The 19,748-nt window shown below is 38.3% G+C and overlaps 4 protein-coding genes across 4 annotated transcripts; 3 read left to right on the plus strand and 1 right to left on the minus strand.

The window, feature by feature from the left end:
* The first annotated feature begins 209 nt into the window (after positions 1 to 209).
* On the plus strand, positions 210 to 8,527 carry prkab1a (protein kinase, AMP-activated, beta 1 non-catalytic subunit, a). The gene is made up of 8 exons (XM_042509762.2): positions 210 to 368; positions 2,141 to 2,323; positions 2,413 to 2,582; positions 2,911 to 3,004; positions 3,169 to 3,283; positions 3,537 to 3,670; positions 4,029 to 4,097; positions 6,200 to 8,527. Exons 2-8 carry the CDS (start codon positions 2,174 to 2,176, stop codon positions 6,275 to 6,277), a joined length of 810 nt encoding a protein of 269 aa, XP_042365696.1. The 5' UTR covers positions 210 to 368; positions 2,141 to 2,173; the 3' UTR covers positions 6,278 to 8,527.
* Positions 8,528 to 9,669: 1,142 nt separating this feature from the next.
* LOC121960226 (phospholipase A2-like) lies at positions 9,670 to 11,311 on the plus strand. Its single transcript, XM_042509857.2, has 4 exons — positions 9,670 to 9,941; positions 10,053 to 10,200; positions 10,300 to 10,433; positions 10,975 to 11,311. Exons 1-4 carry the CDS (start codon positions 9,893 to 9,895, stop codon positions 11,091 to 11,093), a joined length of 450 nt encoding a protein of 149 aa, XP_042365791.1. The 5' UTR covers positions 9,670 to 9,892; the 3' UTR covers positions 11,094 to 11,311.
* A 679-nt stretch (positions 11,312 to 11,990) lies between these two features.
* LOC121959930 (phospholipase A2-like) lies at positions 11,991 to 13,770 on the plus strand. The gene is made up of 4 exons (XM_042509483.2): positions 11,991 to 12,089; positions 12,199 to 12,346; positions 12,441 to 12,574; positions 12,709 to 13,770. Exons 1-4 carry the CDS (start codon positions 12,041 to 12,043, stop codon positions 12,825 to 12,827), a joined length of 450 nt encoding a protein of 149 aa, XP_042365417.1. The 5' UTR covers positions 11,991 to 12,040; the 3' UTR covers positions 12,828 to 13,770.
* A 3,553-nt stretch (positions 13,771 to 17,323) lies between these two features.
* Positions 17,324 to 18,938, minus strand: ppp1r3c2a (protein phosphatase 1 regulatory subunit 3C2, duplicate a). The gene is made up of 3 exons (XM_042509759.2): positions 18,845 to 18,938; positions 18,644 to 18,728; positions 17,324 to 18,513 (listed from the first exon to the last, which is right to left on the minus strand). The coding sequence occupies exons 2-3, from the start codon at positions 18,655 to 18,657 to the stop codon at positions 17,448 to 17,450; spliced, it is 1,080 nt and encodes a 359-aa protein (XP_042365693.2). The 5' UTR covers positions 18,658 to 18,728; positions 18,845 to 18,938; the 3' UTR covers positions 17,324 to 17,447.
* Between the last annotated feature and the right edge of the window lie 810 nt (positions 18,939 to 19,748).

Raw genomic sequence — 19,748 nt, forward strand, 5'->3', positions numbered from 1 at the left:
GTTTTCATACTGTAGAGATTGTTACTGTACTTGACTCACGCCTCCATCTAGTGTTGAGTGCATAAAATTACATTACAAATATATATAGGTCAAATATTTCGTCTTTAACATGTGATAACGATTACAAAATACAACAAGACTACCGCATATAGCTGCTGACACAACAGTAATTGCGTGTTGGTAAATATGTTTTGCGATTATTCGGAAATTTTGAATCCAACAATGTAACCTTTTTATTTGTGATCAACTGCGCTTGCGCAAAACAGGGGGGCGGGTTTGTTTAGCATGACCAAATGTTTTGTTTACTACCCCCGGTGAAATGGGTCAGATGAGCTAACGGGACTCCTACGATCTCACACGCCTCTGAGGTAAAACCCGAAACGACCGTCTGTATATAATCAGTTCATTCAAGGTTTGAGTTTGTATCTCTTCTGTGTCGCAGCCGGTAGCACCGATCACCGTCAGGACGTCCAACCGGCTACACAACACACCGAAGCTAGCTGCTAGCAATGTTAGCTTTACCAAACCATGTAACGCTACCTCTTGTTGCCACTTGCTTACCATTGGCTGATACTCATATGCCTGGCATCCAGTCTGTACATGCGAATAAAAATATAACCCCCCAAATAGTTAGTCATAGAGCTTATTTTTTTATTTTGTTTTACACATTAGGTTTTTAGATAAGCTAACGGGTCGTTAGCTTTAGCCTAGGGTCACTACCTTTGGTGGCTAATATCAACATCATACCGTTATGCGGCGTAACTACAATAATATATACGCTGTTCAACATTTCATTCGTTTTATATTATCGTCTCACTTACTATCATTCTCAGAAAAGCATGGTTAGTCGTGGAAATGCTCACTCTATGTACTTAAAGTAAAAAATATTTTTATTGTAAACATTACTATGATACGGTGGAAAAGTAACGTTGTCCCATTATCAACGCTTATGCAATATTTAACCAGAAAAAAAACGACAGTATTTGAAAAAAACACTCTCATAAATCCTGACACAGACACTAAATACCTTTAAACTCCCTCAGTCTCCCCTCTGTGTCATCTGATACTGAGGTGGTGTAGTAGTGACACATACAGTAATCACATGATAATAATTGCAATATCACACGTCTCAGTAACACCCTTTAGGAATAATGTCATATTGCTTTTCAAAAGTACATTTTTAAATTTTGAACAAATTTGGTGTCACTTATGGTAGCTGGTTTCATTTCATTTCACAGCAGCATGAAACTGAACCTGCACTGACTTGTAACATCCTGGAAATAGGTAATCCATTGCAGTAAATGATACATCTGCCTTTATTTAGTCTGGGTTGTGTTACCATTACTCACTCATGCAGCTGGCAGTGCAGATTATTTCCACCAATGCATTCCTACGTTACTGCAGTAGTAACATATTTCAGCAAAACGTACATGAAAACAAAACACCGAAGCCAACATGTGTATCGATTATTACGGATTTTCTATCTCTAGAGTTTATGGAAATATATTCTAATAGGCAAAGAATTAAAGAATGTAAACATTTATAGTTTGAAGGAGTAATAATAGCAATGTCAGAAATATGGGATACTCCATATCCCATATTTCTGACATTTCTACAAAATGTTGGTCCTTGAAAGAGAGAAGGTGTCATGGTGAAAGAAATATTAGGATCATTTTCAGCCTAACAAAATAAAATGCCTTGGTTATAACTTTGCAGGCCCTAAAGTGGTGTGTCGAAAAGTATACTGCCATTCATTTCCCAGTTGCAAGAATTGATTCATGATGGTGCAGTATGTTTTGTTTATGAAGTCATATTGTACAAATAACTGCTAAATCCAGTTATCAGATGAAAAGGTGAAGTAAAAAAGTGAAGTCTCTCTTTCAGAGGAAAGCTTTTATTTTTTTCAAGTCCTTCTACATGGATCTGACCCACTGCTGCTTGTACTCTTTGTACATTTGGGTGAACTTATTCTGTCCAATGTGTATTTTTATTTGTTTTAATCTTTCTCATATGAGTGATGAGGTCTATCGCTGCAGTAGCTACAGTACCTGGTATTCATGATTAATTAATTTACTTAAAAAAAACTTAAAATCTTGTGCATTCTTGTCTGAGTTGCTTTGGCTTTTTTTTTTACACACAGGGACCTTGAGTTAGCTTACAAGAAGATACAGCCATGGGGAATACAAGCAGTGAGAGGGCTGCCATGGGCCAGGGGGAGAAGGCTCAGCGGAGGGACAGCCGAGGCACCAAGGATGGAGGGGGGCCAAAAATCCTCATGGACAGCCCCGAGGATGCAGATATTTTTCATGGTGAAGACATGAAAGTAAGTTGGGCTGCTCTCTCAGAGACAGTTTATCTGCTCAAACCTGTTGTCATTTTTACAAATTAATTGTTTTTTGATGTTTTTTTTAGGCTCCTTTAGAGAAAGAGGAGTTCCTCGCATGGCAGCAAGACTTGGAGGCAGATGACAAAGGGCCAACTCTGGACAGACCAACAGTCTTCCGCTGGACTGGAGATGGAAAGGAGGTCTACCTCTCTGGATCCTTCAACAACTGGGCCAACAAGATCCCTCTTATTAGAAGGTGAGGGAGCGTCCTAAACGCTATGGTCTCTATAGCCTGTTTTTTTTTGTGTTGTAATGGGAATTTTGTTGCTTAAAATTCTATACTCTTTACTAGTTATTATATAGAAAAAGATTCACCAGTTGTCATGCAAGCTAATAATAATCAAACACGACTATATAGATTGTTTTTCATGAAACAGCTGATTTGATATCCGAAATCTCAAGTGCCTAGGAGCAATCTTTTCAAGGTCCAGTTTGATGACTTGATTGTATCCACATTATTGCTTTCAAGTCAAAGATTCAAAGAGAAGTTTGTTGTTAATGCTTTCTCTTGTTGTCTGTCAAAGTCAGAACACCTTTGTGGCCATTGTTGATCTACCTGAAGGGGAACATCAGTACAAGTTTTATGTGGACGGGCAGTGGACCCACGACCCAGCTGAGGTCTGCTATTATTCTCGAATATGACCTTTTTTTCTTGTTTGATCAGCTCACCATGCAACTAGAAAAGATGTGGCAGTTATCTGTTTTAAAAATAATAAAGTATCTGGCATGTTTATACTTCTGAACTCAGCTTGAAGATTTGATCGTCTCGTGTTTCCTCACAGCCAGTAGTAACCAGTCAGCTTGGGACAGTCAACAATATCATCCAGGTGAAGAAAACAGACTTTGAGGTGTTTGACGCTCTAATGGTGGACTCACAGAAATGCTCTGACATGTCAGGTTAGTGTTGACAACTCCTTTGATGTCTGCCTTGTTAGAGTTTTAGATATTTTTGTTTGTTATTGTGTCATTTTTGGTCCTTCTGGTCACAATGTGTTGTCACTATTATTAAACACGTTGAATTATTGACCATGATCTTTAAGTTCATTTTGTACTTTAAAAATGAAAATATAGCTGTTAAATGGTTGGAAATTATGTTTTGTGTTAGTCATAATATTCCACCCTTGCGACTTTTCTCTTTTTCTTTTACCAGACCTCTCCAGCTCTCCTCCGGGGCCGTATCATCAAGATGCCTATGTTCCTAAACAGGAAGAGAAGTTTAAGTCTCCGCCCATACTCCCTCCACACTTGCTACAGGTCATCCTTAACAAAGACACTGGAATTTCTGTAAGTAGCTGTGATGCAATAAAATGAGGCTTATTTCAACCTTCTTGTCATTTATTTGAAGAGACATAAACTGTCTCTTCAGGAATGAATGTTGTGTTTTTTATAAAAAGTAGTGTTTCTCTCATAGAGCTTTGTTAAGCATTACACAGCTTCGCTATAAAAGTCAAATCACAAACACCTGAGACAACTACAACATCAGTAACCGATAAAGAACATCCACAAAATGAGACAAGCAACATATATAGAGAGCTACAAACTACAATAGAAATGTGGGAAGAAAAAAAAACATAAATATTGCACATAGAAAGACAAAGACAATCTTGTTCAACATACTTTTTCTGTCCTTTTTTTTATCCAGTGTGACCCTGCGTTACTCCCAGAACCCAACCACGTCATGCTCAACCACCTTTATGCTCTTTCCATCAAGGTAAGGTCTTAAAATGGTTCAGTGTTTGTTATTTTTCAGCACCACATGGTTGCTGAAATGTGGCAGTACTTTTTGTGGTGACACTTGAGAAACGACCATCTTTGTTAGCATTTTTAGTAGAAACTGTGAGCTGCTGCAGCTGTTAGCGAGCTTGCACATAGCCTGCAGGGCCGATCGTATCTATGGAATGCCAACAATGATAACAAGCTGCTAATAAGGGAGCTGACGGACAGAAAATTGCCTGTTTTTTATTCCCACATTGTGACAAGAAAAACCAACTAAATGTGCATGTCAAGATATAAATACTAACAGCAGTGTAAAACTCAATTAGAGAAAAAAGAAAAACAAAAAATAACACACAAGCAGAGCTCACACTTGTGCCTTGCCTGTGGATTCCCCATCCAAACCACCCACAGTATTTTCCATAGGAGTTGGCAGCTTGTCAGATAGTCAGTGACTTTTTTTTCCCTATTAGCTTCATCTGTGGTGGTAATTTGTTATTGCTATGCGTCTTTTTCTCAAAACTGACTCCGTACTTGGAGCTTTGCAAGTGTGATCACACATTTATAGAGATGGCAGATAAAACGCTGCAATTTATATTTGAAAAATAACGTATTGTACACTTTGAAGTTAATAAATGGGACCAAACCTCAGTTACTTTTCCGATTTTTCACAGAGACACTGGCAAGTGGGGATCAGCAGATCTGGCCCCGCTGGAGCTCTAATAGTTATCTCATGAAGCTGCAAAATTCTGAAAAATAGCATGCTTACTAGATGATTTCATAGCAAAACCTAATAGAAAGCCAAATTTTGATCTGCAAAATAATGAATTAACAAGCACTAGACACAGACCAGCTGTGCAGCTGTGTGTCTTTTGCATTAAAGGTGTAATTATAAGATATCAGATGAGCATGAGTGAGTGGAAGGATTTTCGATCGAAACTTTTACAAAAAAGTTGAAGCGTCGCCTTATCGCCCATTCCATTTTGAATTTTTGGTATCGCTTACACCATTCATTCAAAGCATCACTGACCTGGAATGTATCTGTGTGTTTTGTGCACACACATACTTTGTTTTTTTTTTTTTGTTGTTGTCAAAAATGGCTACTTGGAGCTTGACAATGGAGTTTACAAAGTACTTTCAAAAGAAACAGAGCAAGCAGTGAGCTGTTTGAGTGGAGCGGTCTTTGAGGGTGGTGGGGTGAACAAATATGTGATCAAGAGTGGAAATGCTCACTGCTCCACTCTGCTCACATGCTCTTTTGGACATTGGAAAGTGTTGGAAAATTTAGGGAAGCATTTGCTGTGTTGCATGAAAAAGCTTGACTTTCCATGCCATTGGAAACTTAAGCCATCCTGCGTCCAGCAGTAATCAGAGCCTGTGATGAGTATTTTTTCCATACAAGGTGTAGTTTACCTCAATGACATGTCAGATAGTTTAAGGTTCACCTAATCATCTGTAGCTCTTCCTGTAATCAACTTTTAGCAGTTGCAGTAGTTATACGTGATGCACTAACAACAGAGCACAAAACAATGTCTATATTTTACCGTAGTTATTTTTTCCGAACAATGACATGTTCATTTCCACTAATAAGGCTGCACCGTCTATAGCTGCTTTACAGGAAAATCCCTATAATGGTTCATGGTGAAATGCCTTTAAATGATGGGTTCACTCTTTTAAGTATCTCTTTAAACAAAACTCACATGCCTATATGTCCACTGAAACGGTTTTTGCTTTCTGTAAACTTGAACTTATCCTGCAATGTTAAGAAGCAAAAGTGTTTGGTTTCCTTGTAATAGTTGCTTAACAGCAGTGCACCCTGTCACAGCTTTACACAGCAAATGAGTCTCTGAGTCTCTCTATGAAAATTAGAACAGGAATATAAGTAGTGCTGAACATTACATTGCCTCATTGTTGATGGGGATTAGTGAGCAGAGTGGGTTGTCGAGATTAGTGGGTGGCCCTCCTGCTTAGCTGTGATTTACAGTATGGTGACATTGCACATGTTTTGACTGATGCCATTGTTCCCATTGGCCCAAAATGTAAGCACGTGTTTCATTCTTCAAGAGTTTTGAAGTTGATTTTTACTTTTTTTTGTCACAGGATGGAGTGATGGTGCTCAGTGCAACACATCGCTACAAGAAGAAGTATGTCACCACCTTACTGTATAAGCCCATCTGACTGAAGTCTTTTCAGTCCTGTCTGAGTGTGTTAACTGTACACTGAGTGTACAAAATATTAGCTCCACTTGTTCTTTCCATAATGCTGAGTGTGCAGGTGAAACCAGGACACATCACCTGGATGAGAATCTTAGATGAAGCTCAAGAGCTCCGAGATTATATCTTGTACACTCATTGTATATCCAGTTATTGTACACATCTATTTAGGACGATAAATGTCACTCAGTCACTCCAATCCTACATAATCTGCCTTTATTTGTTCACCGATTGCCCTCTGTAGTTTTCTCCAACACTATCTTTGCTTAGTAGACATAGAGAGGCAGTAATAAGGTTGGACTCCATGGCACGTCTGTGTTCAAAACAGACAGATGTAATGACGCGAACTGGTAAAGCTGGGGAAATCTGACGGAAAGTCCTCAGGTACATGAGGCTGCTGGAGTGATTCCCACGATTAGGAAAACAACAGCGGTACAATCGAGGATGTGAATGTTGAGGTCAATGATGGAATAAATGCACTGCGGTAGTTTTCCACTGATTTCATTCACCTATTCATCCTGAGTTTTATTTAGTGGTGATGACAAAGCACACAGTAGATATTTTCTATCATTTGTGAAGTATTTAGATTTTTTAAATTTTTAAAAAATATATACGCTTTTGTTGATGATGTGGTTTGTTTTGTCGTTCAAAACTCATGTTTTATAGTTAGTTGCAGTGTTGTGGTAGACTGAGAAGGAGCAGATTTTTAGTTTAAAACAAAACCGTAATTATATCTTTTTGACAAATTAATGTGGTCTAAACTTTATAATTACATTATTAGTTTTGCACTACAAGAAAAGTTTATTTTTAATGTAGATTCATCTGTACATAGATGCAGTGTATGTACTGTTAAAGCATAATAATTTAGAAGAGGAATGATGCTCAGTCTTTAAAACATAAATTTCCTTTTTTCATACAATACATTCCAAAAATTAAGTCACATCAGACATTTGTTCCCCGCTGGCATATTCAATGTAGCATCATTGGCATGTGCCATTAAACATTGCCAATCTTTAGCAGCAGTGCCAGTGTCAGATGATGGACAAAAAAAGACATGTACAGTGGAAACTGCATATAGCAATCACAGTTATGTGGATCAAAACTCTTGGGACAGAATGATTCCAATACAAATGTTGTTGAAATACGAGTTTATTTTATGTCTTTTTAAACATAACACATATGGGAAAAAAATACTAGCTATATTTTTTAACTTAACTCGCACCATGCAGTACGCAGTCTGCTTCCAGCTGCCAAACTGAGGACAGTTCTACGTGCACATCGAAATGATGACAGGATAAAGAAAGTAAAAATTCCCTCAATGAAAAACATTGTCTCCTCAAAGCCTTTGGCTGCTGGAGATGGAGACAGAAAGCAAATGTGAATGTGGAAAGTTTCTGTGGTTGAAGCTGCCCTCGTCAGGTGGATTGATAATGACCAGTTACATAACGCCCCCTCGAGCGAGCCCCTCGTGAGGAAAAAATGGCAGAAAATTAAGTTTCCATAGGCGGGTTTGAGTGATAAAAAGGCTGACATGGTAAATAATTAGAAAAAAAGGGAAGCTGTGTGTACAAATATTGATTATATTGGAATCTGCATGAGAAATAGTGACTGCTTTTCATGATCAGTTTGACCCAGACAGACATGATCACTATAAGTAGTTTCCACAGTAATAGGAATCAAATTATTAAAGATATTTGACAATGAAACAAAACAGTAGATCAGAGAAGGTCATGTGACCAACACTCACTTGAAGAACCACAACACTGATAAAGGGACCAGTTGCACTGTTTAAAGATTTTATTCTAAATTTTATTTTTATTTTTTTACAGTTGACATGTTTATTAGTGGTCTGTATGCATTTCATGAATTCTGAAGGACTTGTTTTGGATTTGTTTTAATTTAATGATATGACATCAATGTATCATTGTCACGTATGGTATGTTGGTATAAATGCTGTTAACAATTGAAACCTTGATATTTATTATTTTGTTTTCTAGGCCAGTAGACGCTGACAATCTCCTCAGTAAAGGTCACATTTGTTTGGGTTTCCTCTGCTGTTGTTTCAGAGCTGACATAGTCATAATTTATTGATGCAAAAATGCAAGACTTTAAAATTACTTGCAGTATCATTCGAAGTGTTGTTGACCCCTTGAACCATGCTGGTGTGCACATTTTCCATTTTGAGACATTTGTATTAAAGATTTAGTTAAACATATTTGGTGTTTGTTGTATTTTTTATTACACACACATATATATATATATATATATATATGCAAAATGTTTCAAAGACTCCTTTTTTTCCATATCATTAGTGGATTCACTAACCACTAACAATAAACACAATCCCAAACTAGAAGTCATACTTTTAGAGCTACAATCAAAATAAAGACACATCACGTTTATGAAGTCACAGATGTGCTGGAAACATTCTCCTGCACAGCTGCTGTATAGTACTCGTGACGTTGAACAGTTTGTCCAAGCTTGAGGTCTCATATCATCACCATTCATATCACCATTGCTCTTTAAGTGTGGGATTTTCCAAGTGTCTGCACATATGGCGCAATATGTCAACTAGCAGGCTGCATCTATCTCTTGATTTGACACAAAGGTATTATTACACAATGCTGTTCACTTGATCATTTTATGACATTCATTAAGATTCATCATTTTAAAGTTAGACATGATGTGTCATATATGTTTAGACACAGAGTTAAGAAATGCCTGACCTGAGTTTGTGAACCTTTCCTGACCTTGGGTTTCAGCCACAGCAGTTAGATTTGTGTGGAATTAGTCATTGCATACAATTATATTTTAGATTTTTTTAGATTCAGAATATTTGCACAAGTAAAACTGCGAACACTACACTGTAAGAAAAAATATTACAAGTAAAACTTCTGAAAAGATTGCTTGACCATTTAATTGATAGTTTGGTATTTTAAGCATTCAGAAAATAAGTGAGAATTGCAGTCAAGATGACCTAAAGTTTCACATTTGCAATGCTTGTTTGGTCTAACCGACTGTATAAAATTCAGCATTTTAAAATGAAATTAACTAAAAAAATAGCTGTAATCAATTTGTTTTTGACCAAATATATGAAGGTTATTTTTTAAGTTATCATCATAATATTAATAAACTGAATATCTTTTCAGCTGTGGCTGTACATGTTCATGTCTTGTGTGCAAAAAAAAAAAATGTTGAAATAACTGGTAATGAAAGCTGTCAAATAATTAATTTGGAATTAAGAGTAAATGCAAATACCTTTAATCTGAATTTATGTAATGTACTCGTTTACATTCCACCTGATAAAATACAACTTGCAACCATACTGGTATATCTACCCCATATCCCTACTCATAGTTCAGGGAGTGTGAGAATTTTACTTTATTTTACATATGCTGGTTTGTGTTTTAATTCTCACAGTCCATACATTGTGAGGCACGTGAACTACATATGTACTCCCCTCAGATACTGTATAAACATGCTGTTTAGCTGACGGTGCACCTTCCAAGGTAGTAGGCAGTATATAAAAAGGTCCGATGTTACAGTGAGTGCTACTCTGACTGCCCCTTTGACTTACAGGATGAATAACTTCCAGACTTTGTTTCTCTTCTTGTTTTGCCTCTCTGTTGGTGAGTAGAACTCAAGAAAAACTCTTCATTTTTATACATTATAGTTGTAAATAGATGGATATTTTAGTAGTGTGGAAATATAATTAGGATTTTCTTCTTTTTGCGCTTCAGCCCAGTCTTTGGACAACAAGGCACTCAACCAGTTTAGAAGGATGATCCTGTGTGTGATGCCTGACAGCTGGCCTGTTTTTGACTACGCTGACTATGGCTGCTACTGTGGAAAAGGGGGTTCTGGCACACCCGTGGATGATCTCGATAGGTCATGATTCACTCACTCTGCTTCATACTCACATAAAAAAAGAAGGAGACAAAAAAGTGCAGTCTGTTTTAAAATTGTTTGACTTTTTGACCTATATAGGTGCTGCCAAGTTCATGATCAGTGTTACACTGATGCCATGCAGCATCCAGAGTGCTGGCCCATCTTTGACAATCCTTACACCGAGTTCTATGACTACAGCTGCGACGAGGAAAACAAGAAGGTCACCTGTGGCAGTGAGTACAACAAATCACGGGGATTTTTCTGCTCAGTGGAACCATAAACCCTTTGAAACCTGTATTGACATTCTTTCTGCGTTCAGCTGTTAAACCCTTTGAAACCTGAGAAAATTGGTTTGATTTTTCACAAAAATACAGGGAAAGAGGCATTGAGCAACCTCACAAAAAGGCGAGATGCGTATATATTTTTACTTTTCAGCCCTTTTTGGGGGGGCATTTTCTTGTTTGGTATAGTTTTAACTTCTCTTTTTTTTCTCCTTATTTTCAGATAGTTTTCTTGTAACCTCTATAATTTATTTTAATTTTTGGAACATGTCTTGATAAGTTGCTCACTGCCTTCTCACCAAAGTTTCAAAAGAAATCAAGTCATTTTGCTCAGGTTTCAAATGGTTAAACTTGTTAATTTGCCTATAAATTGCCTGTGCAATAATATACATTTCATTTTAAAATGGGAAAATAATTTTGTTATAACTAAACAAATACTATTTTCAGTTTCTGTTGGTAATGACAGCATGCTCTCTGCTTTTTCTTTCTTCAGACAAAAACAACGAATGTGAGATGTTCATCTGTGAGTGTGACAGAAAAGCTGCTGAGTGTTTTGCCAGATCACCTTGGAACCCCGATTACGAGCATCTGCCCAGCGAACACTGTCAGTAAAGACAAATCAACTATATTAAATTATGCTATAATATGACATCATTGTTTTTTACTTTTCAAAATAATAATTTTTTGGGGATCCCAGACTTATTAGAACTATTCACATAGACCTTATACATTCATGGATAGAGTATCATCATTTCTGCATGGATTGCTCTTGTTGTGTTTGACATTGTGAACTTATCCTGACAATAAACTTAGTTTGTTCTGCATCTCTCATTTCACCTCACCTGTGTAATTTTTTTTTTAATTACTACAGAGAGTGCTATTTTGAATTTTGAGAAATCTGACACATTCACCTCCACAGCTACTGTACAGTACACATGCCTTCAAAAACTGTACTCCCAATCTCTAATAATATCATCACCTTTCATATCACCATTTCTCTTTAAGTGTGGGATTTTCCATGTCTCTTTACATATAGCGGAACAACTTGCAGGCCGTATTTGGGCTCTTATTTATACTAATATTGGTCAACAGGGTGTTACATCGTATTCATAAGTGTCTGCAGAAAGCCTAACCTCAGTGACTACCTTTGTACAAAGCAATATTGCTACACTTCTGATAAAGTCAGTCATCGACATAATAATGTGTCACAGTCACACAAAATTAACAAATATCTGACCAAGGTTTAACCTTTTAAAATTATTATATATAATATAATGTGTAGCAATATTGGTATATCTACTGATCCCTTACCTTAAGGTGGAGCAACTGTAGTCAAGCCAGAAAACAAACACAAGGCTCAGGGTTTCAGTGTGAGAATTTTACCTGCTTTTACATATGCTGGTTTGTGTTTGATTTTTAGAGTTCAGTGTAAATCATGCTGTGTGTGACTCTATGTAGTGTGAACAGCTGACACAGCACCTCCCAAGGTCCCATATTTGATATAAAAAGAGGACTTAATATGTGACAGCTACTCTGTGAGGTGTCCTCAGACTTACAAAATGAATATCTTCAAGGCTCTATTTCTCTTGGCTGCGGGCCTCTCTGTTGGTAAGTACAACTTGGACAAAGCTGTTCATCTGTACGCATGGCATTTGTAAATAGATCCTCAAGTAGATTATAAATAGAATTCTGATTGTGTATGCTTACTGTGCTTTAGTCCAGTCTTTGGAGAACAAGGCATTGAACCAGTTTAGAGCTATGATCCTGTGTGTGATGCCTGACAGCTGGCCTATTTTTGACTACGCTGACTATGGCTGCTACTGTGGAAAAGGAGGCTCTGGCACACCTGTAGATGATCTGGATAGGTGATGATTTACTCTGCTCCATATTAAGATTACATAAAACACCCAAATTGTCCAATTTGTTGAAATTCACCTTGTTTGACTTTTTGATCTGTAGGTGCTGCCAAGTTCATGATCAGTGTTACAGCGATGCCATGCAGCATTCTGAGTGCTGGCCAATCTTTGACAATCCTTACATCAAGCTCTATCACTACAGCTGTGATGAGAAAAACAAAAAGGTCACCTGTGGCGGTGAGCACAACAATATAAAGAGAATTCCCTTGTGTTGCTGTTATAATCAAATAATATTCTCTGTTTCTTTAATTCGTAGGAATAGTCATAAGCCTTTTGTTAATCAGTGTGCTCTGTGCTTGATCCTTCCTCAGAGAAAAATGACGAATGTGAGATGTTCATCTGTGAGTGTGACAGGAAGGCCGCCGAGTGTTTTGCGAGATCACCCTGGAACCCTGAACATGAACATCTGCCCAGTGACCAGTGTCAGTAAACACAGCTAAGATCAATTGGTAAATCATTTGGTTAATTTGTCATGGATTCTAGATATACTTAAGAATACTTAAATATTATACACTCATGCAAGCACACATCATGATCTCTGTATAGGAGTACACTGTGATTTTGATGATTCAACCATCCACCATGTCCTATGTTCTGAATCACTTGGGGAACTCTTAGGTTTGTAATTGTAGAATTAGTCTGGTAATAAATAGCCCTGGAACCAGATGAATCTGCAAGTAGATGTTTTATTTGCTCTGGCAGCAGTGGTGCTGCCAATTGGGAAAAGGGGGGCCACATCCATCCTGATACAATCATTGCACCTGTACCTGCATTAGTCTACAAACATCAAATAATTAGTTCAAAAAAAGAAATACATTTGTCATTTGTAAAATTAATTGAAAAGAAAAAGTTTATTAGTCTGTGATTCCTTAACTCACATATTGACACTGCAACTGCAACAACATAACTGAATTCCTGAAATTCAGTGTTGGCTTTTGGTTTTGGTGTGCCACCCCAAAATTTTCAGTTGCCCCTTGGCGAATGCATCTGGTCCCTGTCAGATAGCAAAAACGGCAATGCTGGTTTACAGACATATTGATGCTACACCATCACAGCTCATCTCTGTAGTCTGTTTTACATTTGTACGGTGCTTGCTTAGCGCTACGTCACCTGTGACATTGCTCTGATTGGTTGTGGGTATATCCAGTTTCCATTTGGTAATGGCTGTTATTAACATTTTCTAACTGGTCACAATGCACAGATGGGAGATGTTTGTCCTGATAAATCTACTCATCTTAACCGAGAAATCCTTTTTAAGTAGAAAGGCATTTAAGTGAATGTCTTCCAGCAGCATGCAATGTGAACAAGTTGACATCCGAATGTCTTTGTTTTACCTATTAAAGATGACCTAACCTGCTCCATGCATCAGCAAACAGGCTGTATTGTGTTGCTTGTTTGAGAAACCACACACCCTGACTGCATTTTTACAATGTTTTGCACACTTGCTCCTCCACCAACCTGTTTTCATTGATCAAAATTTAACCTTAACTTCCAGAAGTCCTTGATGTTTCATTTTTTCCTTCCAGTCAGATGTCGTCCCAAAGCCAATACACCTTAGAAACCTACTCATTTGCATATTGAGAAATCACAACAGTGCCAAATCGAAAATCTCATGTCTCCTTATGCCACAACATTGCTTCCTGTCAGTCTGGACTTTTTTATAGCTCTTCGTCAGCCAAGGTTCTCTCCCTTGCTGTTTGTTAGGAAGAGGTGTAACTCACATTTGTGATTTTTATTGGCAATGCCAAGCTAAATAATAAACACAATTTGATCTGAAGCTCTCATTTTAACTCACATGCTGTTTTAACCATAGGTGGCACTATGGTCTATCTTTTACATTCCTAGTGTGCATGATGAAATCAGCAGTGCAGCACAGCACACACTCACATCATTTGTCCATGTCAGCTGTCCTGGTATGCCCTTTGAGAACCATAAGTGCACTTCAAAATATAATAATCAAAAAGTTTGCTTACAAATGGATAGCAGCATTTTTTATGTTGTTTCATTTTATTTCTAGCGCATGGATGACGATGTTATACTGTTTCATACATCAGCCAGTAAATGTAAAAACAAACCACTCAGTGGTTACTTCTGTGAACCTGGGAAAGGTCACTCTAAACTATGTACATATATTAATACAGCTATCACCAGCTACCATAAGCCACTTTTGGCAGTGACAATACACACAGTGTTTGGTAACAAATAATCCATTTCCAACCACTTTTGTATCGCTGGGAACACTGGTTGGTTGCAGGTGAAATGTTGCTTGCTTTTGAGATACTTGGCACCAGAATGAAACAAATCTGGTCACTGCAGTCTGGTGTCTCTGTTTCAGCTAGCCACCACTGTTTGCTCCCAGCAGCTCACTCTTTGTGATCACAGCTGTGGCTGCAGCACCACTGGATCAGTCTTCAGGCTATTGTTCAGACAGCACTAAGCATCAGCACTGTTAGCACCAGCAGCTAGTCGCTGGCTGCTGGCTTTCAGCCAGCTGTGGCTGCTGCTGGCCTGGAGATAAACTGAGAGAAATGACAAATGCCAGGAACAAAAATAGATAGTGACCCGTGGAAGGCCTTGCTCTTGTGTGTACACTTGTGTTATTCAACAAGTCCTCCAACAAGTCCCACAACATGGCTCATATGTTCCCTCCATCCAATACTACCTATAGGAATGTTTGTTTTTATTTTTTTAATTAGCACCTCTTCCCGTGGATGACAGAAAAACTATATGAACATTAACTGTGGCAGTTTTAAACATATGGTTATTGTTGTGAAACAGCTGCACCAAAACTATGTGGTTAGGTTGAGGAAAAAGGTCATGGCTTAGCTTAAAATAAGTATGTTTGTCACTAATGTTGCAAAATGTAACTTATCTCACAAAACCTATGCCATGTACATCATGTGATGTACTTAATGCTGACTTTTGGTTTCCTGTAAAAATATTTAAAAAAAAAATAAAATGGCCATAGCCACTGTGACATCACCTACCAGTTTGTGGAAGTCTGTTTTGAAGCCTCAAGTTTGGCATTTTGGCTATTGTTGTGACTTTAAGCCATAATAAAAATGTAAATGTGGGTTATATAAACATTTAACTTCAGAGAACAAAACCATTCTTGTACCAGTCTGTAGATATATTAACCACTTTTGTAAAAAAAAAAAAAAAAAAAAAGCATTTTAACATGGTCAAAATGGAGAGTGACTCGCCTTTGGAGCCAGCTTCAAGTGGCCATTCAAGGAACTGCAGTTTTTGGCACATATGCATCTGCCTATTTTTTCAGCCCTGGATGTTGCAACTTTCTTGCAATTCTATATCCATTTGTAGTCAGTACAGCATTAGTATTATCATATTTTTATTATGACTACCCTTTTGTTTACATTTTTATTTAACCAAAATGATGATCTCTCTCTGACCTCAGGGGTTATGTTGTTTAAACCTAATCACAGATAGGAGTCTGGATGTAAACCCGTGATTCTGGTGTTTTGAGTTGTGTTTTGCACTTTGTATGCCTGCAATCCATCCGACCACCACCCTGCAAATCCATCACAGTGCATAAATGTAGTGTTTCATTAACCTAAAGTAACATCTCTGAATATTAACCAGGTAGCAATTAGGTTGTATAATTCTGAATGCAATATACAAACATAATGTCTACAAGACAAAGTTATGTGGTATGTGTCTAAACAACTATAATATTAGCACACCCCTATTGCTGCTAATTTTAATGATATGTGTGGTTGTTTTGATTAGTACGATGAATGCATTGTGTGACTGAGCTGTTGTTGTACTGCATATATATGTAATTAGTTTTCAGGTGTCTCCCGAGATCTTGTTCTCAATGAGTTGCCCAGAATAATTAATTATTCAGAATGACAGAACAGTAACATGTGGATGGTGCATAAATCGAATTCAGATTATGGGCTGCAGAAAATTTATCTTTGTGGGTTAAACACTGGTTACAGCTAGTTTACAGATATAAATAACTAGAAATAAAGACTAGAACACACATTATTTGCGGAGAGGGAAGAGCTCTAACACCTGACACCAGCCCAGCACTAGTTGACCTCATAAATGAATGAGTGTGCAACCTGTGTAAACCTGCTACATGTGCAAACCACTCACGTGTAACATTCCAGTTGGTGTAAGTGTGACAGTTCAGAAGGGCGTTGGTCATTTGAAGACAAAAGTTTGAGAAAAAGAAAGTAAAGGACAAAGAAACCAGTCGAACAGCAAGGTGACTAAGGATGAGTGGAACAAAAGAAGAGGACAGAGAAAGTGTCTCACTGTGTTTGCCACATGATAACTCCACCCTTTTGCGTGTTAAAACTAGCCCAGACATTACGGAGAAATATGCCAGCCCTGGTGCTGCGATGGTTACCTGCTATATAATCATATCAAATTACAAGCAGTACAAGAAGTAACACTTCCCAGCTTGTTATTCCACCTTCCACCACAGATAAGGGAGTGTCTAGAACAGGTCGCACCATGCAATGTGTGCCACTGTGCCGGGAAGATTGTTCAGTTTGTTGACTTGCACTGTCTGGTATGCATGACGTACCACATGAAAAGACATACCAGAAACCTGAACCTGTGCCAAGATAAATAATGTCTGTGTGAAAGTATCATAGTTCATTCATTTCATGGGTTTGTAGCTATAAGCTGAAAAGGCTCTTACAGTAAAATAATCCTTTTGAATACCGATACATGCACTTTTTTCTCTCAAACAAAAGGTTTCATGTTTTAACTTTCCCTCCAGGGCCTCCTGTATCCTAATCATTGTTTTTGTGTCATGCTACAATGCACAGACTACATTGCACACTATAGGCTGCATTTAAGAAAGGGCATGTGTTAAATGATTAGGATTTAACTTTTGCACAGGGAAGAAAAGAGAAAGAAATGCTTTTTAAAGAAATGGATTCAAACAGAACATTAACACAGCATGTTTTATTCACATTTCAGCAGGATAGTTGAGCTCAGGTGAGTGAGCTGTTTTTTAACAGGTTTCACTGTATATTTTAAAAAAGTCCATTACTCTTTTATAAATATTTCTTAATCAAGACATTATTTTCACATTCATAGTTCGGTTGAGAGGGTGTGGGCTCATTTCACTGCTCTTCTTAGTTGAAGACAAAGTCTTACACTCTGCTCTGACTCTGCTTGATAAACTCCTCTGCAGATACTGATCAGCAGAGCTCTGCGTCACATGTGAAGGCCACGACGGCGGTCGCTGTTGTGAAAGTGTGGGGTAACAACCGTAAGCATCACTTTGGCAACCATTTGATCCATCTTTTGCCATGCACACCCTGTAATTCTGCCCCCTGTTGTTGTCCCAGTGTCGCGTTGCTCCAGGTCCAGGCCTGAAGGACACACAAAACTCCACTCGCTCCTTTGGATCAATGTTCTTTGGTAAGCTTAAGTCAAAGGCAAAAACATCCATATCTGAACCCCTGTAGCGCTGCTGCTGCAGGAATGTGCATGGGATGTCATGGTGGCTGCGCCAAGAGTCAAATGTCACCCTCACATGCACAGCTTTGTCAGCACCGTCATGGAAGACACACACTTTGCCACTCAAGGAGTGCTCTGAGATGTTGCAGCTTTCCAGCTGCACATGCATGTCTCTCAGACGTGCAAGGAAGGCTTTAATGTCAAGCGTTGGCTGAGGGAAACCCAGCCGCAACTTGTAGCGCTGCAGTTTATTTGAGGTTTGGCCTTGCAGTTTGGCCAGAGAGGAATTCATAATCAGAGCGGATGTAGGGGAAGAGGGCTCAGGGATAAACAGCCGCACAGCAGTGAGAGCCAATCCTTTGGTGTCTGCAAAGACCACACGCTTCTTATTCAGGCCGCTGCCATCCTTGCGGAAACAGCTCCGAGGCTCTGAGGGCACAGGGTAGGGGGGCTGCAATAAGGATGAAGAGTAAGGGGAAGAGGATGAGGGTTGCGGAGAGTGAAAGCTGGTCCTCGGTGGGCAGTTTGTCGTTTGATAACAACACTGGGTGGGTTTCAGGGGAGACATGGACAGCAGCTGATAAAGAGGTTGATGCTGGCTGAAGCTCAGACACATCGCGAGGTTAACTGGCATCACAGCTGGCTGGGGATGAGTCCCAAAGGCGTGGAGAACTCTGAGAAGGCAGAGGTGGCAGGATTAAAATGAGATCTATCATTTCAAAGAGTGGTTGCACATATTTCTGTTGCTTTTATGTGCTCTAATGCAAAACAGGAAATACATTTTTCAAAAGCACAGTAGCTTACCTTGCACAATTCATGTTTCAGATTGTAGATGTTATACTTTTTGTCTGTTGTCTTAGCCAGATGGCTGCAGCACAGTCCGAATCATCTATAAGCAGAAATTAAGTTTAATGAATATGTAAAATGTCTCATTGAATGATACAAAAATCAAACACCACACAAAAGTAAGAGTTATTTTTTTTAAGCAAAATAAAGCCTACTTACGGGCTGTGAACTCGCAAATCAATGACAGAGAAAGACAGATTCGTTGTTCTGGTCTGTCTCTGCTCTCTCTTGAGTTTATGTGTGGAGTTTAGAAATGAGGCTGAACCTTCTGAGACACCATGTGGGTTGAGTTCAGCCAATGAAGTGAAGCTCATTTGTCTATGTCCTGCCCCCAGAGAGTTGTTGCACTGAAGGTAGAGCCTCAAAGGTTTCCTTTCATGGAATTGGAAGTCATGATCCAGTTGCTCAAGTTTATATTTTTGTAAATGCTGATAAAGACAATGTAAATACCAAATGTGCTAATCACTGCAGATCAGACTCAGAGCATGTATAGCTAATGGTAGTTAATATCCAAGATAAATAATTAAGTTGAATGTAATGACACATATGAATACACTTTACATGTGTGCTGTTGCCCAAGTTTCTTGAAAAAATGAACAGCATAAATGGAATGCCTCAAAATCACACCCTAATTCTTTGCCCATTCCCAGATAAAGGGAGTCTGATTATGTATCATCCAAACATTTTTGTTGTTGTTAAATTATTATTACTTGCTCATCCACAGGAGGAGCAGAGGGGGAGGTGACTTGGCATAATAAAGTCCACACAATGTTGTATAAATATTGAAGCAGCCCCCATAGGGCAACCAAATGTGTTGTGGATGGGTCAAACAAAGACAGGACTTTCACCTAGAGGACTGGTGTTCGTGTACCAAAGTCAGCATTGCATTTAAAAAAAAAAAAAAGACATATGTGCTGTGTCACAGAGTATGTAACATATGTCATGTTAGTGACAAAAGCCTGTTATCAAATGCCAAACCATTATGTTTTTCCAAAACCTGACAACATTGTTGTTTTATCTCAACCTAACCACGACATCTATGAATACAATTAGATATCTTTTA

The sequence above is a fragment of the Plectropomus leopardus genome, chromosome 20, assembly GCF_026936395.1.
Source record: "Plectropomus leopardus strain MGB_pleo_1.0 chromosome 20, ASM2693639v1, whole genome shotgun sequence".
NCBI classification, from domain to species: domain Eukaryota; kingdom Metazoa; phylum Chordata; class Actinopteri; order Perciformes; family Serranidae; genus Plectropomus; species Plectropomus leopardus.

Coding starts and splice junctions, on each gene's coding strand:
- prkab1a (XM_042509762.2), top strand. CDS start 2,174: ATGGGGAATACAAGCAGTGAGAGGGCTGCCATGGGCCAGGGGGAGAAG. Junction 2,583..2,910: donor AAGATCCCTCTTATTAGAAG/GTGAGGGAGCGT, acceptor TGTCTGTCAAAG/TCAGAACACCTTTGTGGCCA. Junction 3,671..4,028: donor ACAAAGACACTGGAATTTCT/GTAAGTAGCTGT, acceptor TTTTTTATCCAG/TGTGACCCTGCGTTACTCCC.
- LOC121960226 (XM_042509857.2), top strand. CDS start 9,893: ATGAATAACTTCCAGACTTTGTTTCTCTTCTTGTTTTGCCTCTCTGTT. Junction 10,201..10,299: donor CCCGTGGATGATCTCGATAG/GTCATGATTCAC, acceptor TGACCTATATAG/GTGCTGCCAAGTTCATGATC. Junction 10,434..10,974: donor CAAGAAGGTCACCTGTGGCA/GTGAGTACAACA, acceptor TTCTTTCTTCAG/ACAAAAACAACGAATGTGAG.
- LOC121959930 (XM_042509483.2), top strand. CDS start 12,041: ATGAATATCTTCAAGGCTCTATTTCTCTTGGCTGCGGGCCTCTCTGTT. Junction 12,090..12,198: donor GGCTGCGGGCCTCTCTGTTG/GTAAGTACAACT, acceptor ACTGTGCTTTAG/TCCAGTCTTTGGAGAACAAG. Junction 12,575..12,708: donor CAAAAAGGTCACCTGTGGCG/GTGAGCACAACA, acceptor ATCCTTCCTCAG/AGAAAAATGACGAATGTGAG.